This window comes from Bombus fervidus, chromosome 7 (genome assembly GCF_041682495.2).
Source record: "Bombus fervidus isolate BK054 chromosome 7, iyBomFerv1, whole genome shotgun sequence".
NCBI lineage: Eukaryota > Metazoa > Arthropoda > Insecta > Hymenoptera > Apidae > Bombus > Bombus fervidus.
This window is the reverse complement of record NC_091523.1, coordinates 11,918,531-11,943,858: the sequence shown is the minus strand read 5'-3', so window position 1 is coordinate 11,943,858 and position 25,328 is coordinate 11,918,531. Positions and strand designations below refer to the sequence as shown.

Sequence of the window (25,328 nt, the reverse complement as noted above, 5' to 3'; positions counted from 1 at the left end):
GGCGCAACGTGGTTAGCTCGTAGTCGGCTACCAATAAATGCACGATGTCACTATAAATTTTTCTTTGACAGAAATATCTCTATGATCGATTGCCGTTACGTGACACTTGATGTATCGCCGACGTTTACATACTGTTTGATTTACACATTTTTTTGTTTCCAACTTTGATAAGAGTGCGATAATTACGCGCACATTGAGATAGTTCTTAGCTTTATTTTGTTATCGGGGAAAATTACTGTGTATAGCAACACGTGGTGTATCTTTCTACAATTTAGCAATCTACTACTGTATATAGAGCAATAACCGTTTGATTCCTAATCTTTGTTTCTCCGGCCTAGTGTATGTTTATCAGACTAATGCGTGTTTAATATTGTCATTTGTGAATGTATGTATTTGTAAATTAGCGGACCAGTCATTTGCTCGATACGTGATTATTGTTTATCGGCATTCCATTGGCTTCCACCGTATATCAATCGTTGTTTCTCTATCCTTCAATGGGTAATTCTTTTTTTTTTTCGTAGGAACGATATTTTCAAACATAAATCGTATACTGATCATACAGTAGAACGATCAACCGGCGCGATTAGTCTCGCACAGTGATCAATCGTGATTTCTGCTCGTCTCTGCTACATAATGCGATTAACTGTTACATGTGTCGCAGTATTATGCGGCTAGTCCTGCACCCGTGTGCCTCGATGCTCGTCGAACCAGTTCCCATGCGTCTTTATTAGAATTTTCTTGTGGATGTCTCTTCTCGGCTGCGCTTTTAATATGGATCAGTTCTAGCGTACATCTTGGTGAAAACCAAGGATATCGACGAGCAATTAATTTCGGCGTAAATTCTAAGATGTGGCGCTCCTAGGTCTCGCGTGACTCTGTTCCTTCGTTCCTCGCAATATTTTTCCGTTTAATATCCGCTAAATCCATTCGGCTACTCCTTTGTCGTTGTTCGTTCCACCGATATTCCAGAAATATCGCACTGATAACGATCTTATGCAGACTAACGGATCAATATTCTCGCTAAGTATTTTACTCGTGTGCCGTTTCAATTTTCCTAGCGAGTCACGCGTGCTCTGGTTATGTATTTACTGTTGATTTTTTGAAATATGTATTATATGCTTGATGCCATTATTCTTTTGTATTTTTTAAGTTTCTTAACGGGACCATGTATAATGCAATATTCAAATCGAGATATACTGACGGTTAATCTTAGGGCTTCGAAAGAAAATATTTGAATTCAAATTAAGATTCTATTTGTATATGAAACAATTTTAATTATCCGTTTTACACGTATCTTTATGAAATCTAAAATCCTATTGTTGGATCGTATCGGTCAGCTGACGTTAGATACGTACATACTCTTGGTGGGAATTTTAACGGGTGTTGTTCATTCAATGCTAGTTTACGAATGCACATGTTTCCGGTTTTATTGGAAACCAAATGTTACTTACTCTAATAACGTAGGTTTTTCAAATTGTTCTCGGTGTTTGTCTGCACGTGATACCAGGTATTCATTTATGTTCGTATATTGCGTAGGAAGGTCTACGAACCGTGAGCGAATAGTTCGAAAATAAGGTCGTCGGGTTTATGAGTCGGTAGCGTTCTCAATTTTACTAATAGCCTGGTTAATAATCGCCACGTAAATTATCTTTTTCCGGCTTGAAGGAAGATATTGGAATATTTAACTTTATCCATCTTTAAATTTGTCGTGACACAAATATTTTAAATTTTTTAATCGAAGACTACAGGGGAAGTTCCTATTTTTCCTATTTTTTAAAATTCAATATATTATACAATATGTTAACAAAATTGCAACTCATCAGAATTTTAATAATGTATCTCACCATAATGTTAATCAGCTATTTTTAAAATATGACTAATAGCTTGTTTCCATCTTCAATTATGCCGTATTAAGATATTTACATAGCGGTATTAAGATCAGGAAATCAAGAAAAATGTACTCATCGATGTATCCTTTCTTGTAATATTCAATTCATCCACGACCTGCAATAACCTAATCGAGGGAATAGTTAATTAGCGAATAGACTGTCTAAGTATAAATCACGGTCCAGCGATCTGATTGATCAAATTTGTTCTTCCTAATTAGCGGTAACGAATGCAGAATTATACAGAATTAAATCATAATCCGAAATTACCATCCGACCCCGTTAGCGGTTGCATGAATGTCAGGAGTATTATGTGAGGCACGAGTACTCGTATTATAATATGAACGTGACTTTCCACGCGGTGATGCGGCGTCAATAAACGAAGCCTCGATAGATATTCTTCGCTGATCTGCTCTATTTGCCGTCCCATCCGTGCGCATGGTACGTGCTGGCAATAGCAAAAACAACGCGATATCGAGCGTCTTTTATATTTTCTATTAATATTTGCCTCCATACATATACATTTAGTACAGTTCGCATGCGAGTCGAGTACGCACAGACAGCCTTTGAAATGTCAGCAGATCTCTAAGCATTCGTTTCCTCATTTTCCCGTGTGTTTCGATATTTTCTCTAACATAAATAAGCTATGAGCCGGTCACAGGATGCAACAGATGACGGAGGATACTCAAGTAGGTTGCATTTATTTATTCGTGGTGGCGTAGAACCGCGTTCGGTAACGGTACATCATTGTTTTGGCGTGGTCAGAAGCCGCGTTTTCAACATCAAGCCACGATGTAGTAACCGCTGAAATAACTTTTCTCCCTATTTCGATCCCGTTCTCGGTTCCGTTCATTTTTTTTATCCCTCCGATTCGTATACATCGTACGCATCCTTAAACGAGCAAATTATCGACTTTCGAGGGCTCGACAGCGTGCGTGCTGCAAATGATGCTCCTCGTCTCGTTCCACTTTAGTGGTTCGAATGGTTGGTACGCGCGAAAGTACGCGCCAGTTACTGTTAAGCAGAATCGCTGATAATCCGTCCTTTCGTTCTGACATGTAAATAGACGCTTTTCATTCAGGCCCATTGACGAGCCTTATCTTTGTTCCGCCTATGTATTTTCTTCCTTTGATACACAAGATCAATGTTTTGTTTGAAATTCATGGTTAATTTCGTGACATTCACCGTCCTAGCCTAGATATCGTGTAATATTTAGGACAAACGGGGAACGAAGAGCGCGCGGTGTCCTTGAGTCGTGTAACGTTTCGATGGTTTGCCATGGCCACGTGAGGGATGTTATAAACAGGAAACGATGCAGAACGTTTTAAATTAGTCGGCATTTGTCCGACACTGAATCGGTAAAGGAAGGGGAGGCTCTAGCTCTGACCGTTTAATAAATCGTCCCATTCTATTGATAAGTACCTAGTCCGGGGAGACGTGGCGCAGTTGCACGCGCGTTCTTCGTGCTTTAGTAGAATCAATATCGTGCCCTCTCTTCGTTGTCCTGTGCGAATGCGATCTCTACGACTTTGTTCTATAACTTACTTTGCCGCGTTCGATCTTCGATGATATCTTCGAGTTTTTCAACGAATACACCGTATGTTATAGTCCTTAGACACACAACGTATTATTGCACTGATCTAAATCAGCGCTTCGTTCTAGCTGCTCCATACGAGATGACCATACTAATTACGAGTGTAACGCTGCGCTATGTAATATGCACTAATTATTTTAACACCGTTACGTAATCGTCGACCGAACACCGTTTTCGATCAGCATTTCCTGCTTTGCTCTAGACGTTTCTCTGAAGATCTCTCAGTGTGGTGAGAGAAAAAAGCGAAACTCGCGAGATAATCACGGTAGCAATTAAGACTGTAATTGTAAGCGTCGATAACGAGTAATAACGAATTCGATTTTTTACGCATCGTTTCGTCACTCCGCGTTACGGTTTAACATCGCAATCTTTGCTCACGGTTGCGTCGTTATATTAGTCTACGTTGAATTATGCTAAGTTAATAATTCGCTTTGTAATTCGCAGTACTATAATATTTTACTATTTGATACATTCTTCGTGCATTTTCCGTACCACTAACTTGTTTGTTTCGTACAATGGACACGTACTTTAGTATCGTCGCGACAAATTTATCCACCACAATGTATACCTCTTTTGTTGCGATGTCGAATCTCTTCGGAAAGTTGCTTCGTCACCGAACGATTTTTATGGAGAAGAACCAATACGTCCTCGTTTACACATAGATAGCTTACCTTTCGAGCAATTTCGATAGTCTTGAGCTTCGTTAATTTAGCAAAATTTCATCTCACGTTTGCCTTCTACTTAAATGTTTTTAGAAATTAATTGGACGTTCTCGAAATAAATTGTTAAGAACGTTTTCGCAAGTCGTGTCAGGATCCTTCTGTATGTAAGTAAACAGAATACATTACGTTCTATTTAAATATATGCAGTATTTTGCGGTAAACATAGATATTTATTCCATAAATTCTTCTCCGCTCCTATGTTTATAAACATGAGTAGTGTCTAGCAACGCTACAAGCCGTACTTCTATTGTAGAACTTACATACAGAGTTCCATAATAATAGACCTGATATAATCAGATAACTGTTAATAATTTATTAATGTATCATTTATTTATATTGGCAATTAATTGTAATTTGGTGTTTAATACACTTAATCGAGGCGCTGCTTACGTAAATTGATTTTTTTATCTCGCCTATCGTATCAGTTCTTCGAGTATCATCGCGACCGTGGTAAAAATTCAACGACGCGATTCGCTCGATGTGTTCGCGATCGAAGTGTATTCGATATCAATGTGCCTGGCCAGATAAGATGATTATCGATGTCATTTTTACAGAAAGTAGAAAGAACCGCTGACTTCGGTGCATAGAAGAACGAGCAAATTGGCTGTTCGTACGATTTATTACGGCTTAAATTGGCGCATGCGTCACACAGTATACGTGACTAACCGGAACTTTCCTTCCACGGTAACGCACGTGGATCATGTGGTATGCAGCGTGGATGCGATCTCTTGATGGCTAGGCCCCACGAGAAATCGTCGGAGAAAATTTCAATGTCTCTCGAGAAACCCATATACTCCACGTTTTCACGTGTTGCGTTTGTTCAACTCGAACTTAATTTTGACGATTTCTGTGTCATCGGCCCACTGTATTCGTTCGTTATTCCTTGCAACGAAATTGTATGATCGCAGAACTGCGGACAGATTTCGCACTCGTTAAATATAAAATAGGAACTATACATATAACGATAAGATGGAAATAATAACAATTTAACTCTATAATGACTGTCGTTTAATTTACTGCTCACTTAGGGATTAAAATATGTATAATTAAATAGGAATTTGTACAAATTTCGTAGCTTTAATGGCAGTTTTGATACGAGTACCTTTTTAACTAGTTGACTCCGTTCGACGTGTATACTCGTCGTGTAAAATAAAAAATTACCATTTACCATAAAAACTCAAAATTTGCTTAAAAAAAAAGTTTGATTATTTTATTATCCGGTTATGCTCGGTTATAACGTACTGCTTTTTATAAATTGAGTTGATTATTTTCACCAATGCATCGGCTATTCCCTAAATTGTTTTGTGTACTTCATTATTTTTTGGCAATTTTTAAGTTCTTAATAACAATACTTTTTTTCAATAATGGTTCATTAATATTTTATCTAATAAAAATGTAATTCTTCCTCTTTTTGCTTTGCTTCTTTCTTAAAATTTATGATAGGAGCGTTTATTCTGCGGTCGACGTGTATACTCGTCATTGCTTGATTTTACTTGCGCACTCCGCAAAGGAGTTTTCAAACCGAACTTCGCAGTTAATACAACAGGTTAAATTGAAAAAAAAAAAAAAAATATATATATATACATTTAATGTTCCACATTCATTGAAAAGCAATGAAAATGTATAGAATTATGTAATAATTTTGAGAAAATAATAATCAGATTAACACGACCAGGATCTCTTAAACTTTGGTTCTCTCTCAGTTCTTCAACGATTCTGTTTCTCAATCATATGTGCTCTTGGAGACCTCACACGTACAACATATATTCTTGCCACGTGCAGTCAAATTTCCACCAAGGGCCTTAGTCTATTCGTGTTTTCTCTGAATCGTGTCGCTCTTGCTATCACTATTCTGGCAGAAACGTCCTCTCTATTCTCAATCATTCGTCATCCACACGAATTCTTACTTCCACAAGACGATCTTGAAGCGAAAGGTTCGTAAAAGTTCGTCTTATCATTGTAATATGCATTTCTGTTTGCAGAGGATGATTCAGAAGAATGTTGGGAAATTTACAACGGTGTTAACCAAGTTCTGTTTAACCTACGCTTTATCGATTACATGTATGAGTGTGCACACGATTATCTAGTCGATTAAGCTAGTATCGATTTAAAATGACTCTGAAACTGGTAGTAACTTTGACGTGGAATGTGAAAATAGCGGGAAGTTGAATAAATTCGAGTCATAGGAACAGGCTCAGCTGGAGATCACGGATTTTAAGGATTAATAAATATTTCTAAAAACTTTAGTTTATACGTTGTTCAAATAATGCATCACAGAGGAAATCATATTTTTTGCCAAAATTCTGCGTGACTGTTATGTTTCGGAAAGTTTGGATATCACGCGTCACTGAAGCTAGTTCGCGTTACGTAAGTTATATTTAGGGAAAGCTGAATAAGAGTGGCGATTTGAACGTGTTAGCCTACGAACCTCAGGCATGCGATAATTATAGTCTCGCCGGTGGATAGTCAGAATGTGAATAGAAGAAGCATTCGCGTTATATTCGAGCATATTTAACTTCAATGTACAAATATTTTTCTCCGATAACGTGACGTTTTGTTTAAAATCGATGTATATATATCGTGCACGATATATATTTCGTTAGGGCTGGCGATACAAAATTCTTAGGAATCGTAAAACCGTCCAGATGTCGCGTGTCGTAGGGACGGGGCCACGGCTCTCCAACTTTTAGGTGCTTCCTGCGCGCGTTCTTGACGCATTGCTTGACTCAGTCGTTGGCACGTTGCCTGTTTAGTGTCGTCACACGATGTCCCAGGGCTCGACTGAAAAAAGAGGAGCTGCCTGCATCCGCAGACGGTACGCAACCTTCGTACCTTCTGCATGCATCCTTCCCTCGTCTTCCTATAGCACTCGGTCTACCAGAAATTCCGCCAGTAATATTCTCTCTTGAATTATCTCAATTGGCTTTTTCCGTAATCTTTCCAATGTTTGAAGGGCTAACGTTTCCTTCGAATAGTGCAGGGGCGATTTAAGAAACTTACAACAATTAATTTACTTTATTAGAAACTCAGGGTAATGCATTGGAATATAACGAATAAATACATCTAAAGTTTCTATTGCGTTGTGTTTCTATGCTACTCGATCGAGTATTAGATTCTTAGATTTTTGGCAATTTTAGTAGCCCATCGAAGAATTATAAATGTTTCTCGTTTATTAGAGAATCGATAGCTGTTCTATACGTCGTATGATATCGCCGGAGGCGAAACAGTTGAACGGTTCATTGATCCTGGCAGAAATTCAGTTACCTCCGTCTCTAGATATATGTATACGTATGCGTGTGTTTGACGTGCGAGGGGAAAAGTGAATGATCAGTAGAACATTAAAGGAATTTGTGGACTAATCTATTAAACGGATTCCCTCGCCACTGTCGACATTTTTACAGTTATGGAATCAATACATAGATACCAAAGAAAATCAGTTTTAGTTGAATTTCAGTTTTTTTAAATATAAATGGAACGTAATTTGTTTAAAACAAATATGAAACGATACAATAAAAAAATAGGACATCTATAAATAAAGAAATTACAGGCGATAGAAAGACAATTCTATTTTTAAATAGACTTATTTTGTGACCTTCGATCGTTATCTTCGAGAAAACTGAGCGAATTCACGGGAATATACGGGAATTCACGAGCGAATATGCGGGAAATATTTATGTTTTCGTGGTTCTTGGAACAGGGTTGTGTTGGTTGGTCGGACGCCTGGCATCGCGACGCAACGACCACGTTGGTACGTTTACGAAGGCAGTGAAAGAATCGCGAAGGTGAAGGGGCGAAGTAGAGGTCCGCGAAGCGGTTATGGAGGGTGGAGGTGGCAAGAAGGCGAAAGAGGGGAAGGGGGAAGCATGGTGCATCGACTCGACATGAGGGAAGGGGGTTGATTCATCGTGGAGGCCGCACTCAGCTTCACGCAGTCGTAGAACGAATCTCGTTCATCGCGATCCTGGACGAGCGGGACGAACCAGTTACGCGTCTTCCACGCGAAAGTCAAGGACGCGAGCCGACGGAATTCCCGCTCTCGCATTCTCGAGACACGCGAGACAATCGAGAAAGTAGTCTGTTGGTACGGCACATGTTCGACGTTATTTTTCGGCGTATGGTACTCGTTCGATTCCACAAGGAAAGAGGAGACACGGCTTCTGGATCTCTGACCTCGTGGTATTATTTGTTTCTTAAAGAAGAATCGTTTGCAAAGATCTAAGGTTATCGCGATCTACGAGTTCGTGCTATTTCGGAGAATTATTTGTTCGAGTCGATAATGGAGAACGAAGAAATTGTCGGACGTAGAGTTTCTATGATAATATGTGCCTACACGTTATTCTAGGCAGATGATTCATCGTTTACGTTCAATCCGTCTTTAATATTCAATTTGTCCTAGTTACCTTATTCGGTTAATCAGTTGCTGTCATCGGGATTTTGTCTCCTCTTTCTTCTCGACGAGATATTTCGATTAGTTAAAATTGTTATATTCGTCGTCTCGTTCGATTTTAAACGATGTTTGGTGTGAAACAGTTCATCCAGGCAGGCTCGTGAGTGCTCGCAATGGTCGTGGCGATGCTTGCTGACTACGGTCAATCTGATTTAGGTATGTGATACACAACAAACCTTCGTGTAAATGAATTACCGTTTCTTTTTAGCTTAGCTGTTCTATAACGAGACCTAGTTATCATTTCATACCAATTTCATATCATATCAATTTGCATATTCACGCAGTGTGACACAATTATTTTCTCCAATGACACTAAAAGTAGCAGAGGCATGATTAATGCAACGTAGGTAGCAAACAAACGTTACATTTCACGTTCCCTGAACGTTTATTATAAGGTAACTTCGTAATGGTGCTATCGATCGTTCGCTAGTTTTTGCAACTGTTCTCTAGCTTCACGTACGTAAAACACACGTACGTTCCTTCTCTCTTTAGAAAATTGCTGAATGTAACGCAAAGTTCATGGAAGCACGTGCTAGAAAACACGATCGATGTTTTCGAAGAATCTAACTATTTCCTTGTGTAATAATATGTTAACTGTTCAATAGAAAATGGAGAAAGAAGTTAGGATAATTATACGAACGACCGTTATTGTTAGAGCGGAAGTTTTTATGCAAACTGGTCGAGAAACTTTCAGCTTGAATTCGTCGCGGCGAGTTTGCAATCTCGCAACGTTCAACCGGTCCTATGGATTATTCCGTTAAATTGTACAGAACAGACAACGGTACACGAAACGAGCGTCCTGCCGTTTAATTCGCCGCGATGATAAAAATTCCACGAGCTATTTAGAGTCTCCGAACCACCGTGACACCAGTGACATTGTTACGAAGCACGAATCAGGCAAAGACCATTTACCGACTAATCGATTTCACGATGAAATTCTTTGTACGTTGCATTGAGGACTGGTTTCACGGTGGAACAAAGGCCATATGTCCGTACTCTGTTGTTTCCTTGATATTATCGTGCTTTTTAAGGCGAGATCCTTTGTCGCGTTTCGACGCGGTTCCGACATGGCTTCCGCGGCTTTCACAACCCGGACACGTGCTTCAGCAATTGACCCGAAATTTTTTTTTACCTGTAGAAAGCATGAAAATGGTTCGGTAAACGTGGCGAATCGTTTGATGGGATTAACTAGAAACTAGCGTTCCGCTTTAAATGAGTCAAACTAGATGAAATTTCAAAATACAGCTACTTCCTTTTTAGAATCATCTTGTATCTTTTTCATTAGCGATGTGTCTTTATTTTAAGCAATAACGTTTGTTCCAATACACTGTCGATTGCTTTCTAAGTTATTCCATAAACAGAAACAAAAACGCAATAATTGCATCAACACAACTGCGTATTGTTAAATGATCGAAATGATGTAGTCTATACGTTAATATCAGCAAAAGTGTTAACCACTGAGTTTCTCTCAATTTGATCGTGTAATGCAGTAGCAAAATTAACAAATTTTACTTGGATTTGCAAGTGTTCTGAATATTAAACGAATCATTGTAAATGAAGCTTAACGAAGTGACCAAGATTTGCCAATGAATCATCGCGATTCAGCAGCTAAGCAAACTATCTTGCATTTTACGTTTGAACGCGAGATCTTGCGAGATAAGTGAATCAGTGGTCTCTGGCTCATTGCCCTATGGTCACAACGACACATCGCACGAATAACTCTTAATCCACCCTAGCGATTATTCAAAGACTTCGCACGTGTCCTACTCGATGAGTGACGCATGCTGCCGCAAGGCGTGTTCATAAGTCGTGGCCTAGGTCAATAACAGAAACCGTACTGCACATTTAAAAAACCCGAACGTTTCTTTTCCTCCATCCCCGTACACGTTCGTCGTTTGCTCAAAGGAACACGTTTCATGTCGTTCGTTTGTGCAAGCACAGAATTGGTCGTATTGTTACGTTTACTTAGCATTGTTCTAACGGCTTTGGATCGAAGCACATCTGGCGCCTTGTTTTCCTTTCTGTACTGGGAAAGTGAAGATTTTTACACATCGGAAGGCTGGTTCCAAATTTGTGTTTGCATCGTTATTCGCCTTTCGAACGTGTCAAAAGGCCTCGTGCTCGTGGTATCGTTTCTTGGTACGCACCGTCATGTTTGACGGGTAAAATCAAATATTTGTTCGTTGATTGTCACCATTCGTGATAGTTTTATCTTGAGGCCGACATCCACCCGTTGCTTACGTGAAACTTCAACGGTGTGTAATTTTATCCTGTCATCATCATTGTGTATTCGTATTATCATATTTTCCTCACGTAGCTTCTAAATGGATACTCGTCTTTAAAGTTAGAATTTGAACAGATCAGCTCGCGACCGGATGCTAGCAAGCACACGTAGCACACGCGGTTACACGGAAAGAGTCAGGGCATTCTACGCGTGCATTGTCGCGCCGCGATTCACGGGGCATTGTTCCTCGTGCTTTTCAGGCCAGGCCAGAAAAGTACAGCTGCCTTTTCTTTTTGTATGCGCCATTCTCGTGACAGTCTAGATTTCGCGAGATCATAGATTACTCCGTCGAAATGCTTCGGTAAGTGGAGAGCCTCCGCGGACGTTTCGTTCTTCCAGCTTTATATTAGCTTCCAGCTTTCTTCAATTTTCTTCTATCTCGGTGATCCTCTCGTGTATTCGTCGTGTTTCTTCCGATAAGCGAAATACCTTTGATGACCCGTCTGCATGTAAATTCACCACCGAAAATTTGGCTCGGACTTCGGACTGGCCGAAAACACAATTTAATCGGCGACCAGGTGTAAGGTTGATGCGAACCATAGTTTCTCTTCCTAAATATTGCAAGCTGTAATCAGAAGGTTACATCACTGTTGTTGTATGTGCTATCGATCCCAGATAAAGTAGTCATTAGTAGAATTATCAATGGTTAAAGTATGAATTTTGCATACTGCATAATGTAACGAGAAGTGTAAGTTCTTTATCTGTATACAATAGACTCGTTTTGTATTGACTTTTGTCAGTCAGGTATGGTATAAAGCACATTTAAGTGCACTTTAAAATTAAATCCAACAAATGTACTCTTTCATTGTATTAAAATGAATTGTCCTCTTACGGGAAATGACGAACGAATTAATTTTTAAATTGCTGCCTCGTTGGAACAAACTGGTCTATGTTCATGTTTCTGTATGAGAACAAAACATACTCTAGCATTTCTAGATTTTGAAATACATATTTCGATTTTTCTTTTAACAAAATGTTTATCATATTATTTAAAATTATATTTATTATATAATTCTTATAAGACGAGTAGGTATTTATAACTATGTCGCAGAAGAACCATATTTGAACATATAAATCTTAAAGTTGTGGATCCCATGACAAAAAATTTGTATAAAACAAGATAATTCTAATTGAATAAAATATGGACTATCTTTTGTGTCTTCCACTTCTCAGTAACACTTCTAAGTCACAAAATTTGACAAGAGCCGTTTTTGTCACGAGCCCTTCAATTACCTTCATCTGCTTGAAAATACGGTCCATTAAAGCGAATAACAGGGCGTCTACTAGAAATGCACCATTATAAATTTACAGAATTTTTACGAAAAATTACGAATTAACCATTTTGACTAATTACGAATCTTTCACTTCATGATAACAGTATATTTCCAATTTGAGCCAAAAGATTATTCAGATGACCCTTTGAATCGCAATAATTGAAGTATTGGCCATGAACTATTCTCAGTTGGTACGATCGGTGACTAAAAGTCATCCGATTAATCGAGATCTGATTAATTTCTGCACTCGATTGTCATCTGTCTGTTACTCTAATTGCATTTGCATAACTGGCAACGGGCCGAAACACGGAAACGATTCTCGCGGTAACGCGTCCCACACGCGAACTGTGGCGAGCGGATGTTGGCCAGAAGAGAATTATTATTCCGTACTTTGTAATGTGCGCGCGTTCCGCGGCGTAATCAGTGACTTCACGCCGCGTAATTGAATATTAGAAACACGTATCATGAATCATGTGAGTGGCGTTAAATATGTATGTATCTGTGATTGAAAGCAGCTAGACAAACGTATAAAAGGCTACAAATTATTACAGTGCTATCGTGCATTGTCAGTGTCGTATTTTGTCTATAACTTAGAATCAAATAAGATTAGATCGTTTGGAAAAACGATATTAACAAGTGTTGTGTATTTCATGTATCGTGCTTCAAGTATATTGGAATATTGTCACTTGGAAATATATTTCTTATAACTACGTGTTTTAAGAACGTTGGTAAAAGTGTCAGGTATAAAAAAGCGTATAGTTTTGGTTTTTATAGCAAGTAAATATTAATAATTGAAGAATTTTTAAAGAGTAAACTCTCCAATTTCCATAGGGTATAGTTACATTCATTCTGTGGCATAAATAAATTGGTAGTTTATGGATTCTAATTAGAGGTCTCTACTACATGTGTAATTAATATATCCGTGTATTAGTCGGTAGCTTTTAATTTAATACATCGGTGCACGTATATTAACATATTCATATTTTGATTCGTACGATCTATAGTATGTACATAGTATAAAATAAAGTTCCTTGCAAGTTCGGTCGGTTAATCTCGAGAATCATTGGGCGAATTTGGATACGGTTTTCACCATTTTAAAGAGTATTTAAGCTCTAGTATAGTATCCGCACTGTAAAATATTTGGTTACAATGATATTTTTGCTTTTGAGATCGCTGAAGTCGAAAATGGTAGTCGTTTTACATGGAAATAAGGCGTAAAAAATTTCGGTCGACCTATTGATGTGTGATGTTCTCATCATATATATATGGACTGTATTTTTTCTAGAATGTGGTACTCTTAATCGACTGTATGGCTTACTCTGTCGAATTTTGAAAATCGTTCATTTTCGTGAAAAATGACCTTCCTTTTTGGCTTAGGCGACCTAAGGCATCCCCGAAAAAATACACCCAGACCAAACATTTTGCAGTCCATGTACTACAATATATGTACCTTATCCGGGTATTTCTCGAGTAAGGTTCAGGTGTGTAACTTTTGGAAGGTTTTGGGAAGTAAAAATCACTATGATATGATCATTGTGGATTAAGCTGAAGCCGAAAGTACGAATAAGACACAGTTTGCAGATATTCGCTCGAGAGATCTTCGCTTCGAAAATGTTTTGTTTATAATCGAGGTTGTTACGACCGTTCGCAGAGAGACGCGGTCGCAAGAAAAACGCGTCAGCGAGAGGCGTAAATTCTCGCTACGATTCGTATAATCGACGCCGCGAAATAGTCGTTCCCCTTGTTTCGATTAAGATAACAGGGGTGGTTCAATGAATTTAACACTGTGTTAATATAGCTTGTATTTTTAACAATAAATTAAATAATAATAAAAGCGTCACAAATTATTTAGTAATGAATAGAGTTAACGCGTTACAGAAATTCGATTCGACTTTTGATATTTCTCGATATTCGTTAGACTTAGCGACTTTATTCGACAGAGCTCTCGATGTATACGGTATGAATTTTCAAATGAGACTGATTGCCCTTTGATCATTTCTTTGTCTTCTCGGGGAGACAACCCCCACTACGCTCAGATCACGCCACCGCTTCTTTGGCCGACTTCTTTGTGAGAACAAAATAACAGTCCGAAATCGACGGTTCCAGAACTCGCTGCTTGGTGACAACTATGCGAACATTGTGTTTTTCGTCGGGCAGATAAGAGGATATGTCTGCGACGCTGGAGAACCGCGAGCAACGGTTGGAAATACGGCCTATACTAAGCCTCATGGCGTAACAGAGGTCATCGTATAGCGAGACAATATGATTTTGTTTCCGGGCAATGTTTTCCTCTTTTCGGCGTGCAGCGTGCCAGAAGCTTTACGATTTCGCTGTATGACAGTCGATGTTGTTTCACGGTCTACAGAACGGTTTACCGAGCTAATAGGAATTCACGAAACCATCATACATATTATTAAAAAAGATTATATAAAGTCCAGATCAAAGACCGGATAGATCAGCTGAATAATACATAAATAAATATTTTACTTCATAACCATGACCTCTTGTAAAGGTCAGTTATTTTTCTTGCAGCAGTTTGTTTTACAAAGAATGTATTTTTTTGTATATACGCTATTTGAATATTTTTATCTTTGTCATACCAGGGAGAAGCTTACATAATTAAATAAGGTTTATATAATAGATCCATATAGAATTTGCTATTTTTCGGACACTTGAAATTTCGTTTACATCTGATACGTTTTGATATTACGTAAACACTGTATAATGTGATTTTAATATCGCTACTATGATTATCTTGTTTACTTTCTTTCTTATTGTAGAGTTAAGTACTTTTGATGTTTACTAAAATAATAGGATATATTAAAAACATATTTTTAACTCGTAATAAAAACAAGAACAAAAATATTTCATACGTGTTCGAAAATTAATTCTTGAAATTTCTTCCATTGTGTCACTAGAAGAATTATTCAAATTTTCCATATTGTATAAATAATTTCAGCTGTAGGAATTGAACTGAATCAACGGCGACTATATACATGGAAGAGTATCGGTACACATATTGAACAATAGTTATCATACTCTTATGTCACTGTGGTTTCGTACTTTGTGTCTGACTTAGATTCGAATTAGATTAGATCCCCTTTTTATTAATATCTACAAATATTACGTATTTCACGTATTGTAGCTAAAACATACTGGGATATTGTCACTTGTAAATCATGTGTCCGCTCTAATCATGTATTTCAACGATGTTGCTACAACATTTAGCAAATGCCTGCAAACAATTACTCGAGTTTGCACGTTAATTCCGAGCCGGGTGTAAATCTGCATTCAATTATAGCGAGCTAAGCTAAACTACGTTCGAGAAGCTAGGAAATTTTAGAAACGTGTCCGATGAAACACACGTCGACGTAGCAAAATTCCGTAGAATCTATTTCTCCACGAAATACGGTATGATCGCTCGTCCTAATGGTTCTCCAACGCGGCACGCTTTAATTAATTGCAATTGCGCAATCTGGGGTTTCTCTCCGAACGTTTAAATACCGAGAGAAGGAGTGAAAAAAGAGACGGAATATAAAGGGCATTAGTCGATCGGGGAATCTTGAACGGGCCGTCGGTCTTCGACGTGTTTTCGATAATAAATCGATTTTACGTAGCCCGATCTCGCGGAGCGTTGCGTGGCTGGTCGGCGCTCGCGTTACACGGCTGACCTATTCGCACAGCTATTTGCGTGGAACGCTCAACAAATTGCTGCGCCTCTCTCGTTAGAAGCCGACTAATTTGCCGCGAGTGCCCTCTCCTCGTTCGCGCTCGTATTTTTGCGTTACATCATTCCCCGTTTTGCTCTACGCCTTCGTGACCCGTGGCAAGATGTAACGAGCACGAAACGCTACGAACAAACGAGTATTCGAAGTCTACAAAGTCTCAGGATGACCAGAGTCGATAGGTGGATTTACCACGAGTGGAAAGAAATATCTTATTTATAAAGTAAATAAAATTTTATAAATATCACATTTATACGTACGGTCCTTGACCGTCGAATTAAGATCACGCAAAGATTTCATTTTTTTAAACTGCAAATTGTGTTCAAATTGTATCCAAATACGTAGATAATTATGTGTGCAGTTAATACGCTATTACGCCGTGTTACAAAATTATGTAGATCCGTTCGTTTGTACTAGACTGCATTAGGTAGTTTCTTTCATTGTCAGACAAATCGAAATTGATTGGCATATTATCCAATTTGCAAGATGAAGATTCAAGATGTTTAACAAATTGATGAAGGGATAAAACATACGATTGTATATGCAGTATATGCGAAGCGCAAATGAATACGAGCTGTAATCAAGTATTGCAAGGAAATGCAAATTATGTAGATGTTCCGCGTCGGTCACGCAACATACGCGTTTTTCACGTATATATTCCTTTACTTAATCCTATTACGTAAAATGTCATATATTTGAGAAGAAAGTTTTTGTATTTAAATTGATAGTTACTCTTTACAAAAAATATTTCAATCAATAGGAGGAAGATATGCTTTTATGTTACTAGCGGCAAACTGATTGTATGAAAAACAAATATTATTATTTGCGTGGCATGAAATGTATTACTATGTATCTATACATAACGTTCAATGGTATCTTCATATTTTCAAAAAAAGATGGGAGATTTTTACTGATGTTAATTTGGTAGCCAGGGGCAGTAATATCGCGTGACAGAGAAAACGGATGGAGAATATCGAGACCAATCACTAATATATCGACTGCAATCGTTTCGACTATAGCTACGCTTGATTCCGTCTTCGTAGCGTAATGCGTGTGCAATATTTCCATTAAAAAGAAAACTAATCGGTATAGATATCGGATCCAGAAACCGAATAAATCGACTCCTCGAGTTTGCATATATTTCTCCGGAGGCTACCCGTATACACGGCAAAGCGTAGCGTGAAACTAAACTGAATTGGTACGTTGTACGCTTTTTACGATGATTTGATCGCCGTGTATGGAACGATACGATACACGAAGATCACGGAGATCCGCTTCAAGCCGACGATTCGTAGAAATGCATAAATTTACTTGGGTAAATCGTCGAGTGCCTATGTATATCATATTAGGCGGATTGTGTCGTTTCTCAGAAAACTTGGCGTAGAAATCGCGGTCACGATCACGTTAGGGTTACCGGTTAGCCTCGTCAGTAATATATAATAGAAAGTTCCGTGTGGTATTATTAATTGGCGTTATTGAGACTGTTTTCGTGCGTTTCTAATGGGATGGTCGAGGCTTTCTAGGCTCCGCGAAAGGCGTTACTCTTTATCAAGCATGGTGATCCGATGTGGTGTTCCGCGATATATGGTTGTTTGATTGGTTGGCTAGTTCGAGCTGTTTATTAAGTCGAATGTTTTATTAGTTCTTCTAATCTTGATTATTGTATACGTGTTAATCCAAATATGTTTTATTTATTTCAGGTAAGCAAATAAAAGCTGATCTTCCAACGACGGTTTCAGTATAAACTTAGTTAGTCTTCCACGCGGTGAGTTTAATATGTATAATGTATATAATCGTCTCACATAAAAACTGGCCGTGCCTTTTTTCGTATCGGCAAGTCGTAAGTTACGGTAATTCGTATCGGTTGTTGCTTCCATTCTATTCCTCGTAACGAGAGATCCAGTTGCTGAGATTCGCTAATTAAAGTTTCATCTTGGTTGCCAGTTTTTCTGTTTGTTTATACGAGAGCTCATGCCGCGTGAAGAAAATTAATGTAATTATCGCCACGTATGGCGATCCTCGAGGATCGAGCGATTCTTGCAACGAGCAATTCGATGATTCGAGGATAAGGAGATCTTGTACTGTGTTAATATTTCGTACCTGACCGCTTTCGGTCACGGGAATTAAACCTGTATTTTACTCGTTTTACGCGATGTTTACATCCGCTATATTGCGAATCGACCACGATGAAAATCAAATCGTTCTCTTTTTCGCCTCGGTTCTCGATGACAGCGTCTCAATGCGGTGTGTTATTAGCACGACGATTAACGCGTCCGTCGTTTTGTGACAGAATTCCGTCGTCGTCGTCTAAAATGCTTAAACGAGTCTCGACAATTTCAACGGTGCAACGAATAAAACGTTACGCGAGATCGGTACGATGCCTCGTTCCCACGCTGAGGACATTTCACAGGGATTAATTCCACGCCGATCGAGATAGCCAGATCGAAGGTGATACCGGTGCAAAGAGGGTTAACGAACGCAATTTGCAAGCATCTCGTTGCGGTTTTTCGAGGTTGAAGGATAGGCGTGTTCAGGTGGGACACCTGGACGCGTGACACTCGCGTTCAGGTCGAGGGAGAAGGCTTAATTCCTGAGAAAGTTTCTCACGATAGGAGGTGCGCCACCGATCTTGAGTTCGTATCGGTAATCACAGAATCCATGCCGGGGAAAACGGTACTGTGTAGCCTGTTATCTCGGCCAATAATTTCTCGCTGTTATATTTGAACAGCTCCCACGTACGGCCGGCTAATCGTACCTTGGTTGCGTTTTGGTATCGATATTTAACACCAAAAACACGCCAGAATTACTTCCTCCTTGATCAAGCATTGCGCTCCAAGTTAGGAAACAAGGAATGAAAATGGACAAATACCAATCGAGTCCGTATCTTAAATCAATTTATCCGACTGAGCGGCTACGAATGCTATTTACTGATAAATTAGAGTTGTCGAAAGACTCGTAGTATCTTGAAAAGATTGTACGCAATTTTTGCACGATATTTCCAAGAATTATTACGTACGAATACAGAATTATCACATATCTTGATAGAAATTTCCTTTGATTATAGTATCTCGCTATTTAGTCAATAACGTTCACTAATCTGATAAAGAAGTACGTGTAATATATAGGTTTATGAATGACGATGGATAGTTGTTAGTAAGCTTGTTAGTAAAAACACGTAATAATTGTATGTAGAACGACCTTGTTAAAACGTGTCCGCGCGAATCACGAGCGAGATACACGGTCAGAGTCATATTAAAAGACGCAGCAAGCCGTTTCGGCTACTCATTAGTATCCGTGAACAGAAGAACTTTAATTATTTCCATTATTTCCACGTTGAATAAGGTAGACTCCACCGTGACGTGTTCGTATATATGCACGAGGAGTACAGAAAGGGGAAAAGGAAGGTCAATCGCCGATGGAATTCTTCAATTTCGTGGTAGAGAGGTATTAAACTTCCCGCGGAAACGATGAGCTTCCTTAAGCGTGTCCGACTAATTTTCTGAATCGCACTCCGCTTGAAGATAAGGGGCTCGTTAAATTCCTTTTAATTGCTTGGCAAGCTCGCGCGCGCGGCCCAAATGGCTTTCGTGCTTTTTCTCGACGGAGTGTCTGTAAGCTTAGATTCGTAGAGACAGTGGCAATATTTGGAACAGGATACGTTATCGTTCCTCTATATGGCTTAATTAGCATCGCCACGGACGTTTGTTCTCTTATGCCAGTTCTCTAGCTTATTTTCATTTAATCATACATTGCTATGATTGCAGGCACTCTGTGTGATTAATTACAGTGTCTCGATAAATAGGCGATCGCTCGAACGACGTGTTCGATTTATGACCTTCATTTATAGATCACGATTTCCGATAGATCCTTAGTTATAACTGTAATTAACATCGATAAACTGAAACGACACGAAACGCTGACGGGCACATTAACTACGTTGCGTTTTTGTTCATTCGTTTTTCGAACTGCGTGCATCTGATTCTAGAAACAGCTATTTATCTATGTGGTTTCGTATAGTTCCAATTGGTATCGCTCATTGGTTCTGTTCTGTGTTTTTGGCTTCCTTTTTATGTTCGGTGGCCTGTCGTGCGTCAGATCAGAGATAGATACGTAGTCGGCGATGCTTAAAAATCTTATTGATTCTTAACGGCGACAAGTCGATGCTATCAGATGTTGTTTGGACGTTTCGTATGGTTAAACATGTTCCGATAAATACGCGATTGGTTCGTCGATAATCGTCGACTCGTGCTGGGGTTAAACGACTCGCCCGGTACAATAAGATACCTAATTCTCTAATCGGCGTTCGAGACTCCGAAACCACCCACGTGTAAACGAACTTGTCTCGAGGCTTTCTCCTCGACCGACCCTTGTGCAATCGTCATTGCAGATCGAATGCTAACAAACGAGGAAACTTCTGAGAACGGTTTTCTTGATATCGACAGCGGTTCGGTTAGGTCGTTCACCTTGATGGATTTCCATTGTGCTCCGCGAAATTGCTTATTCGGTAACGTAGATGGAATATGATTAAATGGTATTTGGAACATACGTCGGTGTGTTAATCTGTACACAAATGATTTGACCAACAGTTTCATCACGGTGACAGCAATCTTACTATATAGAAACACTAGGCAGAGAAACCACAAAGAATCGCTAGTTTATCAAAGAATGCGGTTTTAGTTGTCTTTTATACGTCTGATGAACAACATCGTTTCTCACTGTGAAGACGCGGGAATCGTGTCAAACGAGCACCGGTATTTGTAATGATCGTTGTTGAAGGGTTCTTCACGCGTCTCGTTGACCAGAACGAATCCATCAGGCGTCCATCGACGTTTCACGTAATATGGTCGAAGACGCGAGGAAAGGCAGGATGGACTACCTCGCCCACGTTCCATTACCCGATTACATAAACCTGACAGACACAGAACTCCGTAGAACGGCTGGAACGAGCGAGTTACTCAGCCAGCCAATGCCGCGACGTGTGGAGGCCAATGATGTTAAATGCAAAGGCCTACTTAACGTCACTTTAGTCAGCAGGGTGTGACTACCTTTGCCATCGCCACGATACGATGCTTCAACCTATATACCTCGATGTCAATGAGCGGCATGCCAATTTGCCTCGCGTACTGCCGACGTCTTGACTGTTTTATTTCGATCAACACCCAACAGCTATTTCCATTACATTCCATTTCGATCGATACGAAACTTTCGATTTTACCTTCTTTTTTCTTTCTATCGGTTTTATATCGAGTGTAAGCTACGGATGTACGATCTGCAGTGATTCATGAAGGTATTTGAACACTTAGCATAGAAGGCTTTTGTATGCGTATCTTGCGCGCGCGTGTGTGTGTTATGTGGAGCATTTTCGAGTTTCATTGTACTTAACACTTGAGGCAGGACGTGACTGTCATGATTGTGTTGCTAAGGATTGGTCTGACTTGTTCAGAAGCGACATTGATCAACTCGATAAATCGAAGAGTGCAGAAAACATTAACGACGTTGCAAAGACTGTTTTCCAAATTTACCTTCCAATCAAATACAATGAATTTGAGAAATGTTTCGTATAATATACGTAATATATGTATATATATATTCATAAAATTTTTCACGAGTGTCAGAATGCTTTGGTAAGCTGCAGTATAAGTCGTCAGTATGAGTCGTGATCGCAAGAGTTCCAATTTTCCTAGTATTGCTCTCACAATACTGAGAAAGGCTAGTTCTGGAACGCTGCTCAAGGACACTGTATGCATAGAATGTGACGGTATCTCATATTTTCTTGACGATGGTCGTCGTAAGAATTCCAGGAACGATCAAAGAAAATTACTCGACTGTCCAGAGTTTCTTGCGTTTGGTCGCTTAACTTAGTGATGGAATTAGCTCATTATCTCCCTGTCCACGTTCTGTACGATTTACCATGCTCGATTCTAGCGTGCTGCTGCAAATCGCTCACCGTTGATGCATATCGCGGTATCGTTAATCATCTAGACACTTGGCAAGCTTGCGTGCGATATTAGAAGAAAAGTAGATTATGGGCTATATATATTGTCCGAGAGAAAAAGAGTCGTGCGAACGAAACGATAGAGGAGAGTCTTTGGCGAACGACTGCAACGCTAATTACTTGTTCAGATTCAATTCCCTTTCGACTCGTTTGTCCAGTTTATGGGTGGTCTTGCGCGAGTTAGACACGGAGCATCATGCGTCGTATCGTGAGAGTAACTCGACTCTTCTCGAGCACTTGTTCGATTTCGCGAAAAGTCGACGCGCATCTTGTCGTTGCTTCCTTGAAAGGAACGAAATCTCTTGAAACGTCTCGAAGAAAGTCGTTCCTCAAGTTTCCCTCCTTTCGAGTTATGCATTCCGACCATATGTGGGAAAAAACTATCCGTGACATAATTCTCCTTCTCTCTTTCTCTCTTTTTTTTATTTCTGGTTAATTTAAACGTGCTACTCAGCTTAGGTTATTTATGAAGATTTATTCATTTATGGAGAATTGATATATGCGACGATATACATATAAATATATACGTATATAATATGCATAGATATATAAGATATCCGAATTGTTGTAATTAGGAAATTTAAAATTGCAAAAATGCATAGAATGTATACAACGTAAAAGGATACATAAAATATCCTGAATATGGCATCCGTGACATAAAAATATCCGTAAATATATCAATCTACGTAAAGACCCAGTGTAATTATTTCACAAATGACGATTCTTTGGAAGTGACATAATTTTGAATTAAAATTCCACATACAAAATGCGTATCATTGAAAGTTAATTTAAAGTAATCGAAAATTTTTTGTTCTCGATTATGAATCATGGTTATCTTTTTATTTACATTTATCGAAGATATCAGTCGGGTTTCTTTCGAGCGGCATATGGTTGCTTGATAACGTATCGGTACGTAGCCGTTTGATATCATACGGTTTGTTCTTGATTTGTTTGTAGCCGATCAGAAAAATTCGTCGAAGTAACATACTAACGAAATATAGATAGTAATTAGTTCCGTAACATACTAACGAAATCATGGAGACGCGTAATCGAGTGATTGAAACACGCAAAAGTTGCCGATGACCCTGAAAGTGGAATGCTGCTGGGCGAGTGTGACTCGACAACTGGTGTTTGAGGTCCGTCAGGCGTTAAAAGAAATTTTATTCCAATAGCCATTTTTTTTTCAAACCAATGTAAGAAATGTTATTAGATGGTACTAGGCACATTCGTGGATAAATGTGTTGCGGATAATTGATAATTGTAGAAAGTCTCGATAACTTGGCTCGATAGGAATATTATAGAAGATCTTGATCGTAATGATTCAATCAATGATGGCCAGCGAAGCGTTACTTGTATCGACTGATTCGTTCTTCTAAATTAGCGTATAATTGTCAGAAGTTATTTTAAAAGGTTTATTACGGTCAATTGGAATCTATCATTGGCTGTAAACGTGCGATTCTAATTAAAACTCTACCAACATGAGGAGTAGCTCTGTGTTGCTTAGTCGCTTATTTAAAACCAATTACAAAGGATGGCTCGATTAGAAGGGGAAGAATGCCAAGCTAACGCGTAACTCGGCAGTAAATGAAATACAAATATGTTACTCTCAATCAGCGTAATTAGAAACCATTATTCAGTGAATTGCTAATGAAGGTCACTTGTAGCAGAATGAACAGTGAGATGGTATTAATATGGCGCAAGTGCCGATGCATAGAACAACGTTATCGGGCAAAGGGTGGGGAAGAGGCAGGCAATGGTAAGACTCTGGCCGCGATGATGACGTGTACGTGATAAAAATGTTTCGACTTACATAAGCACGGAAATCGTGCATTATACTTACGTGGCGAGTTGAACAGACACAAGGCAGGTAAAGGCTCCTCACGGTTTGTCTGTCCGGTTCACCTTTGCTAGGACGGTCGGTGCTCTTCAAGGTCAAGGTGAAGGCCTCTCGTAACCCGTCGTCTCGGCACTCGGTCTAGGTCGTCGGACCGGATGGACGAACTACATTTTCACCGTGTTGTTTCCCTCTGAATACTAGTCGCTCCTTTTTCTAGTAGTGATTTATTAGCCTCACAATTTTGTTTTCTTTCTAGTTCAGTTTTACTTATCTTTTTAACGATGTGCGGTAAATCTTCGAACTAAATGTTGAAAATTCCTGTAGAATTTTTGATTTGTTTTGATTAAGAGTCTTTATCTTCGTCGTATTTATCTTTGCTGTCTTTACGAGGGATTCGTCTATTTTCACGATTAATGTAAATTCTCTGATGATAAAAAAAAAGAAAAAAAAAAAAACAAACATTGTGCGTACTTACATGCGTATAGTTGAGAATATAAATCGATGGCATACAACGTGTATCTCGTGACTTTCCGATAGCGGTAAATGTTAATAGTTACTGCAGAGGTTCCATTCTGTCCTCTTTTCTATAGACAACGCAGTAAGTGAAAAGTCGAATAAATTGATACGAAATCAGCACGCAATTGACCTAAATTTTCGAAGGAAAAAATCTGCGTATATCTGGAATTGCCTTGTCCAAGCATTACTATCAATTGTATATCCTACTTTCTTTATAACGATGCTTATCAGAAGATCGGTATGCATTGCGAAATTGGTATTCCGATGAATAGATATTTGCTTTCATTGCAGAAGGCAGATCTGTTTTCCTTCTAAGCTGAATTCCTTCAGTTTGATTTACGATTCAGTCACCAGGTGGAAGCGTTTGGTACGAGGTTCAACTTGTTTTATCCCCTCCTGCTTTTTATTCGTCGCGCTCGATCGACCGATAAATCTCTTTGTTACGATTCTCGAGCTACTCGATCGGAGTTCCTCGTGTACCACCTGACGTGTCCACCACGTTGCCTGTCGTGTCTCTTCTTATGGAGCCTGGCGACATCGACGTAATAAATATCTCGAATTTCCAGCAGTCATCGACGATACATTTCTCAACGAGGCATTTCTATAAAATGCTTCAAACAAAACTTCATCTATTTACCTACCTGGTTTTGCAATATATGTTCAAAGCGTGAGTGCTTTACGCTGCTTCAAACCAGCTTAAACTTGGAAACGGTTACGTTTCATTGACTCCACAGGCTGGATATGATTAAAGGGTTCAAAGCGTTTTCTCGTGGGACGATGGAATCACGTATTTAACACTTAACCGAGTTTAACGGAACAAGTTTCTTGTTGATGATCCTATTACAACAGAATTGTGGGACATTAATCTTCCTCTTATCGTTAATTTACCTTGTGTTAGCTTCTGCTTCGTTTCGTACCGTTTTCTTCCACCGGTGTTTGTTCGACGTGTCGAACTTTTGTACACGTTGCACATCGTCCAAGAGAATATTGTTTACGAGAAACTTCGAAGCAAGATAATTTGTCTGTATTAAAATTTATGTGCTTCGGT

General features: G+C 39.1%; 1 protein-coding gene across 8 annotated transcripts in view; it reads left to right on the top strand.

The window, feature by feature from the left end:
* Nucleotides 1–25,328, top strand: part of LOC139989441 (uncharacterized) — a 207,709-nt gene that overhangs the window by 822 nt on the left and 181,559 nt on the right. The window contains exon 1 of one of the 8 annotated variants that reach the window (XM_072007875.1): nucleotides 6,074–6,136. The exons of 4 other annotated variants lie outside the window; for them this stretch is intronic. Coding sequence is in view for 3 of the 4 variants with exons in the window: in XM_072007865.1 (XP_071863966.1) it covers nucleotides 8,763–8,805 (43 nt within the window). In the remaining variant the exon portion in view is untranslated. Of the gene's footprint in view, nucleotides 1–6,073; nucleotides 6,137–8,671; nucleotides 8,806–25,328 lie in introns of those variants that run through there. 3 more of the 8 variants (XM_072007865.1, XM_072007871.1, XM_072007878.1) reach the window with 3 other exon arrangements.